The following is a 16233-nucleotide window of genomic DNA, read 5'->3' on the forward strand; positions in this document are numbered from 1 at the left end:
TCCGTGACGAAACCAGCAACCGAACAAGGCACCCTCCCACCAGCCATGTGCACCATGTAGAACAAGCTAACAAAGCCTAGGCTGCCGATTCTTGACGAACCAGAACCTGTCATACTTCTAATCTGCATTTCGAGAGATACTACGTCCGCAAAGGGTAAACACCCCGTCCGCACCGTTATTCTCCACAGCGGCCCGGACCCGCATCCGCACCTGTCAAACCGATCTTGGCCTGAGGGATATGCAGATGTGATATACCGTTGCTGTCCTATACTGGTTCCATCGTATAGATGGATACGGAGTCGTCGCTAGTACAAGAGTGGCACCATGAACTAAACGATGGAGATGGGCCGGTCTTCGCCATTGGCTTGGACGGGGGGACTCGCTATAGCGCTGCTTTTTGACCGAGGAAACGCTGGGAGCGGTGGGTCATGTTTCCCCTCACTGAGAGCCTCAATGCGGTGCTATATATCCCGCGATATTCTGCTATCTGCGCTTTCGAGGCAAGGAATATCACATCAGAAAAAAATCACTGATTATGGACGTTCCGCGCGTGTGGATCGCGGCCATCGGCCTCGGCACGTTCTTGTTCGCAAGGGCGGTTTATCGAGTGTTCTTTCATCCCCTCCGCAAGGTCCCTGGCCCTACGTTCGCGGCTGCTACCTATCTCTACGAGTTCTACTACGATGTCATTCTCGGAGGACGCTACATCTTCCAGATTGAAAAGTTGCATCAGAAATATGGTAGGTCTGTCCATTGAGCCGTCCCTGGATACAGCTAACTGGTTCTGATGGCTAGGCCCCATTATCCGCATCAGCCCTCACGAGGTCCACGTCAGTGACCCTGAATTCTACGATCAGATCTATGCCCACAGCTCGCACCGTCGAGACAAGGATCCCTGGGTCGTCAACGGGTTCACGGCCCCCCACTCGATGGTGAGCACAGTGGGCCACGACCATCACCGCTTCCGCCGGAACATCCTGAACAGCTTTTTCTCCAAGAAGCGTGTCCTCGAGCTGGAGTCGTTCGTCGAGACCAAGATCAACCACTTGATGGAACGATTCGAGGAGTTTCATCGCGAAGACAAGGTCGTCCAACTCGACGACGCCTTCGCGGCCCTCACAGCCGACGTCATCACCTACTACTCCTACGGCAAAAACTGGGGCTTCCTTGACGACAAGACCTTCCGCTCCGACATTCGAGTCGCCGTGAACGAGCTCACAACCGTGTGGCACTTTGCGCGCTTCTTCGGCTGGGTCATAAGCGCCATTTTGGCGTTACCGCCCTCCATTATGTGCTGGGTCATGCCGGCCAAGGCCGTCGTCTTCAACTTCCAAAAGTCTATCTTCGAGCACTCGGCTGACAGCATGCTCCCGGGCCTCGGCAAGGGCGTCGGTCGAAACATCTTCAGCAAGCTGTCGGATCCGTCCTTGCCCGCTGCAGAGAGATCGCTGGCGCGCCTGCAGCAGGAGGGGCTTGTCGTTCTCATGGCAGGGACTGAGACGACGGGTCGTGTGCTCAGCGTAGGCACCTTCCATCTATCGCAGGACAAGGAGTTAAGGGAGAAAATGCGGGAGGAGTTGAGACAATCTGGCGCGAAGAGCTGGACGGAACTGGAAAAGCTGCCCATTTTGGTGAGTCTGCTTCTTACCTACTGTGCAGCTTTTTACTAATTGTAAAAGACTGCGTTTGTCAATGAAGCGCTCCGAGTCGGTATCGGTCTGACGTCTCGATTACCGAGGTCGGCGCCTACTGAAACCCTCATGTACAAGGACATTGCGATTGCGCCGGGGGTGAGTAGTCGTGTCATGCTTGTCAAAGACGAAGAATGATCTGCTAACAGTTAGAGTAGACGTCGATGTCAAGCTCCTCCTACATTATCCACCGCGACCCTACTCTTTTCCCCGATCCAGATCGATTTTACCCTCAACGGTGGATCGAGGCCTCGGAGCGGAACTTTAATCTGCCCAAGTATCTCGCGACGTTCACTCGGGGCAGCCGAGCCTGTATCGGAATGAAGTAAGTGTTGTTTCCCCATAGTTTGTGCCGCGTCCGCGTTCTAACCCTTCCAGTCTTGCGTATATGGAATTGTATATGACCTTTGCCGAGTTGGTCCGCCGCTTCGACTTTGAGATGTATGACACCACGTATGAAGACGTGCGCGTTATCAAGGATTTTGCCATCGGCTATACGAGAAGAGGGGACATGAAGATCTTGGCCAAAGTAGCTAAGGCTTATTGAAGTAATCGTCGGGATTTAGGCTGTGTCTAAGTTGTTCTCGGATTGAGTCAGTGGATACTAGTATGTTGGTTGGGAAAACGGTTCTTTATTTGGGGCCACAAACAGGGTATCTCATTAATTCTATCTAGTCGTTACTAATGTCATAAAGATGCAAAAGAATCATCTAGTCGTAAAGTGCGGTGGTAATTCGTTTACCATAATACCCCACCTGTGATGCATGGCGGTGATAGGCGTGTTCTAATCCGTTGTTCGCCTCGTCGCTCGCCGCTTTGAAGTGCGTCTGACCTTGACTGGCTGTTTGTCCGCCGGCACGCTTGCTCGTTTCCTACAGTCCGTGGCAAGACAACCTCCACCATCGAGGTCGAAGCAATTCTTCAAGCTGACGGGACTAGGCGTCATTAGTATGGAGGTGAGCCGCGCAGCGAAGGTCTCATAAGGCTTGTATGGGAGTATTATCCGTCTGATAGTGGGCCACTCCACGGGAATATTAGCATGCGTCGGATCTCTCAGCACATCCAAAAGCTCGGTGGTGATTCCAGCCTCATAAAACACAATGTAGTCCCGATCTGGTTACATAAATTGTAAGCCCGTACCGTCTGGTGTCAGGGTAAAGAGTGCAAGAGTGGGCGAGGTACGCAACAACGGGGGAGTACATGCGAGCACACTATTGACATTAGAACACTGGATATAGATCCCATTTCGACCATTATATTGTAACTGCTGTGTATCTGGAGGATGACTGTTGGGCAGAAATACGCTTGAATTGAAACACGACCATGTTGATTTCTTCCATCACTCCCCCCTGCTAGGCATATAAATCACTATTATGGGGTGAGTGCAGTCGGACACCATCACAGCTAACCGGTAGAACTAGCACAGCTTTCTCACACTATCTTTATCTTGATGTATCCTACATTTGTACGTACCTAAGCTTTTTCAAACGTTGAGGGTCAGCGACTCTACTATTATACTGAAAATTTTCCCTGATTCTTTCCACAACGATGCCCCCCCCCTCCATATTTCAGCACTGTCACCACAAAGTCCGCATTTAGAACTCGTTTTCAAGCCGAGAATGGGGAGGGATTCTCTAATCTACCCCTTGTAGCCGCGAGTCATTGGGGTCGGCCGCATTTACTTGCATGTCGTGTGGTACGGCGTAAACAACAGTTCCAGTTGCTTCCAATGCTTTTACAATACACAAGTCTTTAACATTAGGTGCCAGGGTGGGGTTATGGAAATGCTCTTTTGACATTACCTAGTTTATATTACATCGTAGTCCAGGGTTTATGTATATCTCCAAATGTAATGAAGGTACTAGACCCTAATACATATATCTAGTTCCACTGTACATATTCATCCATGGTCGATTCACTGTTTAAGGCAATAATTTTGTGGCCGAAGAGAAACCAACCTTTCAGACATTATTCGCAACACGCTCATTGGCTCTTTCCGCCGACAATCTCGGAAGCCATCCCGAATCCGATCATCACCCTGTCCGCGCTATAAATGGCACCTCCCCATATGGACCCCGCGGTGAAGATTTGGCCGGGGTTCGAAAAATGGCGAAAACTCGCGTACTATTAATTGGCTCCGGCGGAATCGGGACCGTCGCAGCACTTAATCTGCAAACCGGTCAACAGGCAGATGTGTCGGTCGTATTGCGGAGCAACTACCCGGCTGTTCAGGCTACTGGGTTTCGCATCGATTCGTGTGATCATGGCATCCTCGAGAACTGGAGGCCAGCTGCGGGTATGATCACGCGGAGTATCCGTTGAATGTTAATGAAATCTCACAACTGCCTGTAGTCCTAAATTCCGTACCGGATACCAGCGCCGACCACACCACCCGTTTCGACTACATCGTGTGTTGCACCAAGAACATCGCCGATAGCACACCCCGACTGTCGGATATCATGAGCCCAGCCGTCACGCCAGGACACACCGTAATCGTCCTCATTCAAAATGGACTCAACATCGAACGCCCCGTGCAGGCCAGATTCCCCAGCAATATCGTCCTCTCCGGCGTCAGTCGCACCGACGCCCACGAGATCGCCAAGGGCGTCATCCAGCACAAGCAGTCTGACAATCTCAACATCGGCGCCTTCCACCACCCAACGATTCACCTCACCGAACTCACAGCCGCAGCGGAGCACTTCGTCCGGATCTACTCCGCTGGGGGTAAAACCGTTTGTCGCCACGAGCCGAACGTGGGGCTGGATCGGTGGACCAAGCTTGTCTATAACGCTACGTTGAACCCGATCTGTGCGCTCACTGGGCTTGATACCGGTTCGCTACAGACGGATGGGCGAAGCTTAGATGCGCTCGTTGTTCCGGCTATGAAAGAGGTGGTCGCTGTTGCCGCGGCTAAGGGGTATCTTCTGCCGGAGGATATTATACCTAGAACGATCGCGAGTAATCCGGTAGAAAAGAAGATTTCGCCAAGTATGCTGATGGATGTACGAAAGGTTGGTCCCGTCTTTGTCCTTTTCCACTTGGTATAACTGGTTTGCTAATCCGTTGTAGGGAAATTTAATTGAGCATGAGAATATTCTAGGAGAGGTTTTCCGTGAGGCCGAAACATTGGGTATTGCGGCGCCAATGCTGTCTATGTTGTACCATCTCTGTTGTGGGGTACAGCTACGCTTGAAGAAAGCGGAATAGCTTGTGCGTGGTACATTGGTGTCTTGAAATGCTAGAGACTTGGAATGCCCCGTTATAAATTAGGGAATAGGTCTGGAAGGCCAGTGTCAGTGGTTTACAAGTGGATAGATGTAGTTGAGGGCGTGTCATGTGTACTAGGACGTCGCACTTTCTGGACCAAGCAATGATATACACAATAGAACAGGAATGTAAAGAAGGCCAACTGATATATCGACAGATATTAAACCCATGCACCAAGAGTTCCGAACACCTCCAACACTATCTTGTGGTGGTTTCGTACTCCCCTAGTAGAAAACAAAACCATAGCAATAATTTCTAAATATTAAGTAAGGATCATTACTGATAAGGTGAACATGTGCGCGGCTCCCCTCAGATTCGAGCGCGTTTGCAACAGGACAAAACCACATTGTCTGCCGACCATCTAAATCAGTCAATACCTCACCGGAGCTCGCTGCAACATCTTGCATATTTACCCCACGCATCAAGTGCGTATTGTTCTCTTCATCTTCACTGCTTCACTGCGATGACGTCGACCCATCCGACAGCGGCATCATCACCCTCCGCTTTCGTGCTTGCTGCTCCATTTCCGTCCCAGTATCTGCGCCTTTCAGTACCTCCGTAATTGTAGATGTCTAGCTAATGGCCGCATGGCCGCAAGAGAGCTGATTTTTCATGCAGGAACCACCTTCGGGGAAACTAAGGAATACCGCACGGTCATCATCCAGAACAGAACAGAGCATCGCCTACGAACACCATGCCATAGAGTACAATCCACTCCCACCGGGCCCTGTAGAGCTTGGTAGGTGTCCCTTCAACACCGTACTGATCGTCGCATGCCGTTCGTAATACTAGTAGCAAGTTTGCCAAATGTTTCTGCTTGGTTGGGGCGTCTTGCATTCCCAATAGCATTTAACGCTGCAAGCCTGCCGTTTTTTTTCGGTCGCCCCGTTATACCTGATAGCGTCACTGGGCAGCACATTGGGCTTCACAGCTGTTATATTGGCGTCCGCAGTAAGGTTCATAGAAAGTAAATCCTTGATATACTGGCTCTTCGCCGAGTCGTGCTACCGGGTTTGCTGGAAGGTGAGTGCCTGACCAATGCAAATGGAATACAGCGGGACACAAAGCACAGTAATCCCATTCGCCCAGGACGGAATCTTCCAGCGCCTTCCTGCTGTGGTTTGCGTCTGCCAGAGCGGCATTTCAATCTGGAAGCCGTTGGCCATCGTGAAGGGGGCAATTATGCTGTACCGGGCGACGCGATTACTAGGCACTTGGTATGTTCAGTTCTCCCTCTGTCCAAAGCCTCCCGGGTCGATAAATCTGGTATCATGACGGTCGATGCGGAGTGGGAACAAGTTAGTCCAATACCGAGAGACTGGTGTCGACAAGTGGGCGAGACTGGTTAAAGTCGGCTGTTTATAGGTAACTACGGAGACGCTGTACGTGTACAGGGTCAAGACTAAACGCATGTCTTTACCATGCGTCGCGCTTCCGGGGAATGAAAAGCGAGCTCCCAGAGGGTGTTCCCTTGGCCTTCCCGTTTGTCCGACGTGACGCAATCTATGAATTTCATCGGTTGGCATCGGGCTAAGTTGCCAGGTAAAAGTGGGTTGACGTGAATGGCTGGATGCTAGACTTAACCTTACCCGGCCGTTCATCTATTCGACCTATTTTCGGTCTTACACACTGGGGTTTTCAAGGTAAAAGTAGGAGTTAAAAGAACGCTCGTGCGGTGGGCTCATGTTCTCGCGCTAGCATTTTGATACGTGCTTCATTCTTCAAATAATGATAATCTCGCAATCCTTGACAGTCGATGAGATCGGACACGAACACTGCCACCTGACTGGCTACTAGTACTTGTATATTTCTCGTCCTGTCGGGTGGTTAGTATCTGCCATTGATGAAGAGACGGGGACTTTGTACGATCTCGACCATTGTCATGGAGTTTGAGCTGAAGTACCCCGAAGAGCCTATGATAGGATCCAATCAATCAATGACACCTATGATGGTGGGGCCCGAGGGGACTATCCAGAGCTCGGATCAGAAATGGGGTGGATTTTCGATCCAAATAGCAAGAGTTCAACAGTGGCTTTGAGTGACCTCCACTAATCAGGACTCAATGTCTGGATGGAACTGTCTCTTCATCATCCGCTCAAAGCTAGATCCCGCCTATGAACGGATGGAGTTTGGCAAAGCGTCATATCCATGACACATACATTCTTGCTCTGTTCGGACTATACGATATGGCGCGACTTTTTCATCCCGCCCGGCATTTGCATAGTGGGTAAGGGGTGGACGATTTCATGCATTTGCTATCCTTTGATGTGGTGCAGAGCACCCACAACTTGCAGTATACATGCAGGATGAGGAACAGGGACATCCGCGCAACCCCTGCCTGCATCCGCCACCGATGGGGTGAACAAATAAACAGGCACCATGTCACCGGTGCAAAGTATTCTACCCCACTCGACTCGGATGTCAGCCAGCCCCTCCACCTCCAGCTACAAGTATTGAGGTTGCCCTCATTGAGCATTTCTGCAACATGTGCCAAGGTTTCTGCAATGATGAAGTGTTCTCCCATGATGTCGACCATGGTCGGAACGTGAAGTGCAGTTGGGCGTGGCTTGCATGTTCAGCTCTGCCTGCCGTGCACGGTACTTCCGTTCCAGGTCTCAAACTCAGGGAATTAATGGTCACTGCCATGTTAGACATGAATATTCAGCTGCACGATATAAACGCGGTGACTTTTTCAGCTGACGCGGGGCAAGCCAGGTCCAACCAGGCGAATCTACTGTTTGAATCTATTTAAGTGCGGAGGAAGTACCGTGAACGAAGACAGCATTCGACAAGGTCTTGTCTCTCCAGTATCCTTCAACGCCATCCAAGCTCACACCAACCAATTCATCATGGCGGCTCCAGAGGATTTCAGCAATCCATTCTGGACCCCTACACGGCAGGAGGCACCACAGGAAGGGCCCGAGGGGGGAGCAAAGAAACAGTATTCTTCCATACAGCCAATTTACGGCATTGCAATGGATATCGGCGGTCTGGGGACAATCTCAGCCAGATCGAAAACAATGACACTGTTGGAGTTCATTGTCAACCCCGAATCTCCGGGCAGTCAGCCTACCCTGAAGCTTACTATTACCCCATCGAGCTGTGTCTTGCAGATGAGGGACAAATACTCGGAAAGCTTCAAAGATGTCCCCCATGTTGTGTACCCCAAGCAGCCGCCCGCCGCTCGCCTCAACACTCTGTCCAAGAAGGATCCCACAGTGTATTGGATCTCGGTCGACCGCAGCAACAAGCGCTTCCGATACGGACAACATCTCACCAACTTCTCCTTGACGTATCTGGATGTCGGTCTTAATGGCGACAAGCCGTTTCCGAATTGGATGGACACACTCACCTCGACGGACGTGTTTCAAGATGGCGACGTAAGTCATGTTCTCCCTTAATCTAATTATTGGATTGTTAGTAACAGCCCCGATAGAGTGTTCCTACCGGCGACCTGGCATACGACCCGCTCCCCGTCACTATGGACAAGCCTCCTCTCGTCGTGACAGACCAGGAGATTTCCCTGGAAGACCTGGAAAAATACACTCGCACGACTTTTGCCAACCTCCCCCCTGGTTGCCAGACTCTCTACCACAACGTCGCTGGCCACAACATCACGCTCGAGTCTCCCGACTTCCCGGACCTTGGTGATGCGATCGACGCCAGCTGTAAAAATCAGAAGCTGGTCTGCGGAGACATGCTCAAGAAGAAAGCCGACGCCAACGAATTTGGTGATAAGAATGAGACGTACTTGCGCATCACCATCGGTAACAACCTCGTGAGTCTAATGCACCGTTTACAACTTCCCGTTCTTCAATTCTAACCCATTCCCGACCAGGGCAACTCCCCTGGTATCCCGTACGTCATGGAAATCTGGCCCCCAGGCCACTCCTCGCCCATCCACGACCACGGCAAGGCGTCCGCCGTCATCAAGGTGCTGTACGGCAGTATTCAGTGCTCTTGGTATGATGCCGTTCAAGATCACCGGAAGCCGATACAAGTCGGAAACTCGGTCATACTGAAAAAGGGCGATGTGACGTGGCTGGGCCAGAAGCAGTACCAGATCCACAAGTTGGAGAACCCAGGACAAACCGTGTGTATCACGCTTCAATGTTACCAGTTCGAGCAAAGTGATAAGGTTCACTATGAGTACTTTGACTACCTCGACCCGGACAACAACAAGAAACCGTTTACCCCCACCAGTGACATGGCTTATGGAGAGCTTGTTGCTCAGCTCAGAGAGGAGTGGAAGGGGAAACATGCCTAGATGACTTGGCACGCTTTGTGGTGTCACTAGTTGGCTCGCACTGCCGTCCCTATGGTCGGTTTGAACATACGTCCCTCAATGAACATCCGTGGTGTGATTTCTTTTCTCAATTATACACGTATGGACGGACTGACGACAGATACTATTGGGCCGTATAAAAATATATCTACAACGAACTTAGTGTCCATATCCTGTATGAACTCAATCATTCGAGGACTTAGTATTTTGTGGAAACCACAACAAACCTCGGCTTTGAAAAGTATATGTCTGGTATGGTGTTGTTTCTATTTGCGGAGGACAGTGTGATTGACCGTAAGCAAAGACGATCACGACCACGACCACGTGACCACTTCTGGTATGTAGATGATAGGCAATCAACCCATCCATAACTCCGTCGCGAATAATACCCTAAGCTCTGTCAAATAGACCAGTTGTCGTGAAAAGAAGCTCTGCTAGATAGCGCTTACCTTCTATTCGTCTACTTGGTGCTTCCACGGAACTCTCGGGCCGATCACAGCACAGCCTAGCAAGCTTTATCGGAGAATAAATCGGTGGGCCACTACTATAAACACCGTCTCAGTAAGTGGGGCTCCCAAATTGCGATCACTCGGCTTATGATCCTATTTCGAGCATACCGCCATGCCCTCGTCATCAACTTGGGTTACGATCAGTCCACAAATTATTCATTCGCAGCGAATAACACAACACGGAGGCCGTCGGGTCCCCCTACCGATCTGATCGCGGGTGATGATGTCAGGGCTAGACGCGCATCTAGAACCGCGACAGTGGGGTTTTGTCCACCACTGCCCCTTCTAGTGGTCGAATAAAAAGTGCACGGACGAGTAAGTCCTCAGCTACCTACCCCTTGTCAGCCTCATGTCTGGTCTAGTTTGCCGATAAAAGGTATAACATAGCTGGTCAGGGAGTAGACATGCCGGCGTCAATAGCTGTGTTTAAACTCCCAATATGATGGCAGTCAACCTTCTGTGTATAGTCGCGGCCATGTCGGGTGTCCCGGCTTGGTCGCATCGCGTTACTTTGAATGAGAGGGCCAATTTACACGCGCGCGATACTCCCCAGCCCCTCGCGGAACTCACTGTCTGGGACCATGGCGGAAACGAGTCCAGTCCTCTGTTATATGGAATCATGTTTGAGGTGAGTTGTCGTATATTTTGCAGGGAACCTTCCGGGTGCTGACATTTTTAGGAAATGGATCAATCGGGTATGCCTGAATCAACCGTGGACGCGTCGCATTGAGCTAATCAATCAGGCGACGGGGGCATCCACGGTCAACTCCTGCGAAACAATGGCTTTCAGGGCGACGAGCCGGGTCTTCTGGCGTATGCGCCCATTGGCGATGTGGATATTGACCAAGACTCGGACAACCCCGTCAGCGAGGCCATCACCTCATCGTTGAGACTCTCCGTTCCGGAGGGGGAAACTGCCTTTGTGGGGTTCGCAAACCAAGGCTACAATGGGGTGCCTGTGATGAACGAGACCTACACCAGCGAGTTCTGGATGAAAGGTGACTATGAGGGCGAGATCACGCTGCAGCTGATTGGATCTACTAGTGGGGAAGTGTATGCCAACCATAACTTGACGGTCCATAGTATTGTGGATAAGTTCACGCCGTGGGAAACGACTTTCAACTCGACAGCGTCGCCAGATGGAGACAATGAATGGCGGTTGCTTGTGGATGGCAACAAAGTGGCAGGAAGCTCCTTAAATTTTGGACTCGTTCAGCTGTTTCCCCCTACTTTTCACTCACGGTACGTTCCACTCCCCCCCCCTAATCTTTCATCCCTCTGCAATGACGCTAATATAGAATAGCAAAAATGGCTTGCGGGATGACGTCGCCAAAGTCGTGGAGGACCTCCGTCCATCGTTCTTGCGCTTTCCTGGTGGCAACAATATGTAAGTTATAACCAGGATTTTTTCCAATTAGCCCTCTAATAATGGGTAGTGAAGGTTTGGATGTGAACAGCCGGTGGAAGTGGAATGAGACGATAGGGCCGGTTGTCGACCGTCCTGGGCGACAGAGTAAGTTGTGCCACGAAAGATGCACCGTCAAAACCTAACATTGATAGGCCCATGGAATGTTCCAAATACCGATGCCCTGGGTAAGCCTCTCTGCTCGCTATTATGAACGTTGGGTCTGACCCCCTAGGCCTCGACGAGTACATGTACTGGTGCGACGATATGGGCATGGAGCCATTCCTCATCCTCTGGAACGGGAAATCATACAACGAGATCCTCACGGGGTCCGACCTTGACCCATACATTGAAGACGCATTGAACGAACTCGAGTATTTGACCGGGCCCCCGGATAGCATCTATGGCAAGCTGCGCGTTCAGAACGGCCGCGAAGAGCCCTGGAAACTGACTTACGTCGGCATCGGTAACGAGGACGACTACACAGGTGGATGCGAAACTCACCCCGAACGCTTTACCCAGTTTTACAATGTCTTGCGGGAGAAGTACCCCGATCTTGTCTTGATCGCCAGCACGATGAAGCCTGAGTGTCTACCCGAGGAACTTCCGAAGCCCCTGACTTTGGACCAACACTACTACCGCAAGCCGGATGAGCTGGTGGCTATGTTCAACTACTGGGACAACCAGCCCCGGGACCAGCCTGTGATTGTCGGCGAGTTTGGGGCCCGTAATTTCACCGACCCCGATGGCGTGTTCTGGACGTTCATGCAGATGGCGTGTAGTGAGGCGGTGCATATGATTGGGATTGAGCGGAATAGTGACATCATCAAAATGGCCGCCTATGCCCCACTGCTGCAACATTATGGCTTCACACAGTGGTCGGTAAGTGCACCTACGTCGGGGGTGGGTGGCGCCGCCGTTTATAATGCTAACAAAGCAGCCTACGATGTTCGGTTTGGACTCGAGCCCCGGCTCCCTCACTCTTTCCACGTCCTACTACGTGCAGCAGATGTTCTCAACCAACCGTGGCTCCACCATTCTCCCGGTTAATACCACGAATCCTTTTGGACCCTTATACTGGGGTGCATCTAAGAACGACGAATCATACATCGTCAAACTTGCGAACTACGGAGACGAGGAGCAGACAATCACGATCACTGTGCCGGAAACGATGTCCGGGACGTTGCATAAACTTGAGGGCCCCAAGGAAACGGCCAACCTGCCGCATGATGTACAGATTCTTCCGCAGAAGCAGGAAGTAGATAATCCGGATGGAATCTATGAGGTCAAGATGGCGGCGTGGGGCGTTGCCGTTTTGGTTGTATCTTGATGCTACTTGTTTAATAGAGTACATACAAGCCTGTATATACATATGATCGACATTTCACCATTTATATTTATCTAGAACCGCTCGTCTATACTGTTTGATCCTACCGATCTATTCACTCACACTCGACCCCTTGGGTAACTCCGCCGTCGCAGCCGTCGTTCCCCCATCAACAGGCAACACCACCCCAGTCATCCAGCGCGCCTCATCGCCCGCCAAAAACCGCACCGCACAGCCCACATCCCAAGCCGTCCCCTCCGTCTTCAACAAGCTGCGATTCCGCCTCGCTTGCCTCGCCTCCTCGCTCATACCCCCCGCATACATCATCGGCGTATACACCATCCCGGGACAAACACAGTTAACACGGACCCCATCCCGCGCATGCTGCGCCGCTTGCGCGCGCGTCATATTAACAATTGCCCCCTTACTCGTTGGATAGAGCAAGTGCGGAGTTCCCCCCTGTAGTCCCGCCACAGACCCCATGTTGACAATACTGCCGCGATATCCCCGCGCGTTGTCGTTCCGCGCCATCGCTGGAATCGCATACTTGGCCATCAGCACCATGCTCGTCACGTTGGTGTTCAGCCCTGCCGTCCACGCAGCAATGTCCACCTCCACGGCTGTGCCCTTCGGACCGCCCACCCCAACGCAGTTGAATAAAATGTCGACCCGTCCATAGCTGGACACCGCTGTCTCTACTACCTTCTCGCAGTCTGCAGGCACTGTCACGTCTGCTTGGATGGCCATTGCCTGGGCGGACGGGTTGTCCTCAAGGATCATGTCGACGGTGCGTTGTGCGAGGGCGAGATCGCGGTCAACGCAAACTACCGCGCTGTGGTCTTCTGCGAGGAGTATTGCTGCTGCGCGGCCGTTGCCGATCCCGTCTCCTACTGCGCCGGCGCCAGTGACGATTGCGACGCGGCCGGCGAGGGTGCGCTGGGGGCGGGCGGGAGGAGGCTCCGCTGTGCTTGCGTCTGTTGTCATAGTGTTCTTAGGTCTTGGCTTTGGGTCGTTTTGTCTTTTGTACTTGCTTATTGAAGTGGAGGATGTGGAGGTGGGGTGTGGGGAAGTGGAGCTCTATATATGGGGTTTGATGCGGATTTCCCCGCTTGTCGGCCCGAGGCTGATATACTTGTCGGTTATCGTGGGCCTGGTATGGCATTGGCTATATTGGGCATGGCGGGTGTGTCTGTTGGTCGATAGTTTTGGTTTTCTTCCACCTATCTTCGGTCTTAACACTCGGTCGACATTCAGGTATTATGGTATGTTGGGAACAAGTGGACGAGGGGCGGGATGAAGCTCAAGAGACCTGCTATGCATGCTCTACCACACAAACAAACCAAGTTCTTTTGTTCATGCCCTAAGTATTGATCTCTCTACAGTCCTGAAAACCAGCATCCTATTCCTACCGATTATAAGGGAAATATCGGAATGCCCACACGGCAAAATGCCATCTATACGCCATCCACCGCATCCGCCATCTCCCGTAACGTCCCAAACCGCCAATCGAACACCTTCTCCTCCATATTTCCCATCGTCCCTCCCTCCCTCTCAATCCACACAGACTTGATTCCTACCTTCCGTGCCGGATGATGATCATGGTACTGGCTCTGTGCCGTCTGCAGCACCTCGCCCTTCGCCACTCCAAACTTCTCCCCCACAGCCCCCAGCATGTACTCAAAGTTTCGCACATTCGGCTTATATGACCCGATATCCTCCGCCGTGATGATCAAGTCGAATGGGAACCCCTGCAGACTGCCTTCGTTGGTCTTCGCGAACGAGGCCCGGTCCACGTTGGACAGCACAACCAGCTTGTACCGCTTTGAGAGACGGCTCAAGGCGTTGACTGTGTCGGGGAAGGCGGGCCACGTGCCGATGGAAGCTCCGAACGCGGCGCTGTCGGTTGCCGTTGGGGGCGGCGCGGAGAATGACTTGGCTAGGGCGGGGTGGATGGTTGTTAGGAGGGTGGAGTAGGCCATGTCTGGAGTGAGAATTTGCTGTTTGCTTTCGTGCTCTTGGTATATGGATAGGGTTTGTTGCCGTGTGAAGTTCAAGGTGCTGCGGGAGAGAAGCGGGGATAGTGCGGTGAGAATCCCCGTTTCCCAGTCTACCAGCGTGCCGTAGACATCGAAGGTCAGGAGGCGGTAGTCAGAAAGACGGGACATTATGGTAGTTGCAGTTTGATATATCGGTATTTTGAGTGGTGGATAGGACATGGGATGAGTTTTCATCCGCTGATCGATATTTGATATGCGGGGTGCTGCAAGGTCAAACCAGCCTTGTCCTAATCGGGTCGCCGCTGGCAACTGGTCAATGTTATATTATTGGTCCCGATCATCTCCACGATATGACACAAGTATTCTATGATTCTGTACGACGCCTGTTCCCAGACGATCGTCTTTAAACACTCGAACCGTCCCCAGTAATGACAATCAACTGGATCGAAGCTTTGTCCCACACATGAAAGCTACGAATGAGTAGCTGAGACATGTCATTGTCAACACAAAGGAATAATGCTTAGTTTTTCGGTTCCTTTGTTCCAGATGGTTGTAAAGATTAAACATCAATATGCAATGCAGTTCCATCTCTATGTTACGAGTATAAATACTCTAATCCCCGCGTCTGGAAAGCATAATAGTTATCCATCCACCACCTCAACCCAATTTCAATCGTCCCTTGAACCATCCACTCTTTTATTCTAGCAGATCGCAACCGAGCATTCAATATGTTTATCTCCCTTCCACAACACTATGTATGGGACCCAGAAAAAGCCCTAATCATCGAGGCCCATACCACCCTGAGGCTAAATATCGATGTAAAGGTCCCACATGACCCCGGCAACCAGCGGTGCCTTGTGTTCGTGCCGATTACTGGTAGTTTCAATAACCTGACCCATCTTGTCAGGGAGATGTCTGTATATATTCAGTTCAACCGAGCCACCCACACTAACGTGCTCGATGAGAATCTTCTTGGTGGGGTCTGGTTCCAGTACATCGGGGGAGAGGACATTGAGAAGTTGTCCGCGTATGCCATTGGTGGCCTCCAGGAGTTTCATACCAATGCTAAGAATGGCAATGTCTGAGCGTCGGACGATTTTGCCAGACCGCGTTGTCTGTAGGAAGAGTGATTATGTTTTCGCTATACTGATAGGGTTACAGGAATTTGAATGACGATGTGTCGAAATATATAATAGACTAGATTGAATACAGCTCATGTTTGATTTCAGATTATGCCAACATTAAGAACTCTATGCTTGCTCCAAATACAGTACAGACAACCAACAATCCATAGATCAAAGATATAATATACCTTGTTAGCCTTTCTAGTAAGGCACGTAGTACTTGAACTTCGTGTTATACAAGCTAGCACACAAGTAGATATAGTATAAATTGTCTACCCTTCCTGTCCAGGTGCTCCGTCGTTGATACTCTAGCCTTGCACACTAGACCTCTGAGTTGTATGTCCCAGTGCCCGTTCCCGGTAAATTATATCTAAATAAACACGTAGCGGCTCATATGACATGATTACTTGAGTTAACACACGACAAGCTATCTGTTCTGTCAACTAGCCAGGCAATGACATGTTGTGATGTACAAGATAGAATTCCGGCGACTTGACCAAGGGTCTGTTGCCATGACCTAGGCGATGAGAGCTGTACTTGTTCTAGATTTGGTCCATAACATGATGTCATTATCTGCCCTACTACCTCGCGAATTTGATGCAGTCTCAATTTCACTGCTTGGGCATTG

General features: G+C 51.1%; 6 protein-coding genes across 6 annotated transcripts; 4 read left to right on the forward strand and 2 right to left on the reverse strand.

The window, feature by feature from the left end:
- Positions 1-460: 460 nt before the first annotated feature.
- On the forward strand, positions 461-2238 carry BDW47DRAFT_133576 (cytochrome P450; the record flags this gene model as incomplete). Its single annotated transcript, XM_024817870.1, has 5 exons — positions 461-740; positions 796-1631; positions 1680-1790; positions 1850-2016; positions 2070-2238. The coding sequence occupies exons 1-5, from the start codon at positions 536-538 to the stop codon at positions 2236-2238; spliced, it is 1488 nt and encodes a 495-aa protein (XP_024669249.1). The 5' UTR covers positions 461-535.
- Positions 2239-3797: 1559 nt separating this feature from the next.
- Positions 3798-5073, forward strand: BDW47DRAFT_133578 (ketopantoate reductase family protein; the record flags this gene model as incomplete). The annotated part of the gene is made up of 3 exons (XM_024817871.1): positions 3798-3987; positions 4044-4702; positions 4761-5073. 3 exons carry the CDS (start codon positions 3798-3800, stop codon positions 4896-4898), a joined length of 987 nt encoding a protein of 328 aa, XP_024669250.1. The 3' UTR covers positions 4899-5073.
- A 2734-nt stretch (positions 5074-7807) lies between these two features.
- Positions 7808-9225, forward strand: BDW47DRAFT_119680 (cysteine dioxygenase; the record flags this gene model as incomplete). The annotated part of the gene is made up of 3 exons (XM_024815381.1): positions 7808-8338; positions 8395-8736; positions 8797-9225. The coding sequence occupies 3 exons, from the start codon at positions 7808-7810 to the stop codon at positions 9223-9225; spliced, it is 1302 nt and encodes a 433-aa protein (XP_024669251.1).
- A 1002-nt stretch (positions 9226-10227) lies between these two features.
- On the forward strand, positions 10228-12487 carry BDW47DRAFT_128307 (alpha-N-arabinofuranosidase A; the record flags this gene model as incomplete). The annotated part of the gene is made up of 8 exons (XM_024816831.1): positions 10228-10380; positions 10432-10447; positions 10496-10994; positions 11056-11139; positions 11189-11265; positions 11313-11345; positions 11393-12039; positions 12098-12487. The coding sequence occupies 8 exons, from the start codon at positions 10228-10230 to the stop codon at positions 12485-12487; spliced, it is 1899 nt and encodes a 632-aa protein (XP_024669252.1).
- A 108-nt stretch (positions 12488-12595) lies between these two features.
- On the reverse strand, positions 12596-13468 carry BDW47DRAFT_133583 (SDR family NAD(P)-dependent oxidoreductase; the record flags this gene model as incomplete). The annotated part of the gene is made up of 1 exon (XM_024817872.1): positions 12596-13468. One exon carries the CDS (start codon positions 13466-13468, stop codon positions 12596-12598), a length of 873 nt encoding a protein of 290 aa, XP_024669253.1.
- Positions 13469-13846: 378 nt separating this feature from the next.
- BDW47DRAFT_110719 (putative haloalkanoic acid dehalogenase) lies at positions 13847-14669 on the reverse strand. Its single transcript, XM_024813795.1, has one exon. The coding sequence runs from the start codon at positions 14647-14649 to the stop codon at positions 13939-13941; it is 711 nt and encodes a 236-aa protein (XP_024669254.1). The 5' UTR covers positions 14650-14669; the 3' UTR covers positions 13847-13938.
- Between the last annotated feature and the right edge of the window lie 1564 nt (positions 14670-16233).

This window comes from Aspergillus candidus (genome assembly GCF_002847045.1).
Source record: "Aspergillus candidus strain CBS 102.13 unplaced genomic scaffold BDW47scaffold_49, whole genome shotgun sequence".
NCBI lineage: Eukaryota > Fungi > Ascomycota > Eurotiomycetes > Eurotiales > Aspergillaceae > Aspergillus > Aspergillus candidus.

Coding starts and splice junctions, on each gene's coding strand:
- BDW47DRAFT_110719 (XM_024813795.1), bottom strand. CDS start 14,649: ATGTCCCGTCTTTCTGACTACCGCCTCCTGACCTTCGATGTCTACGGC.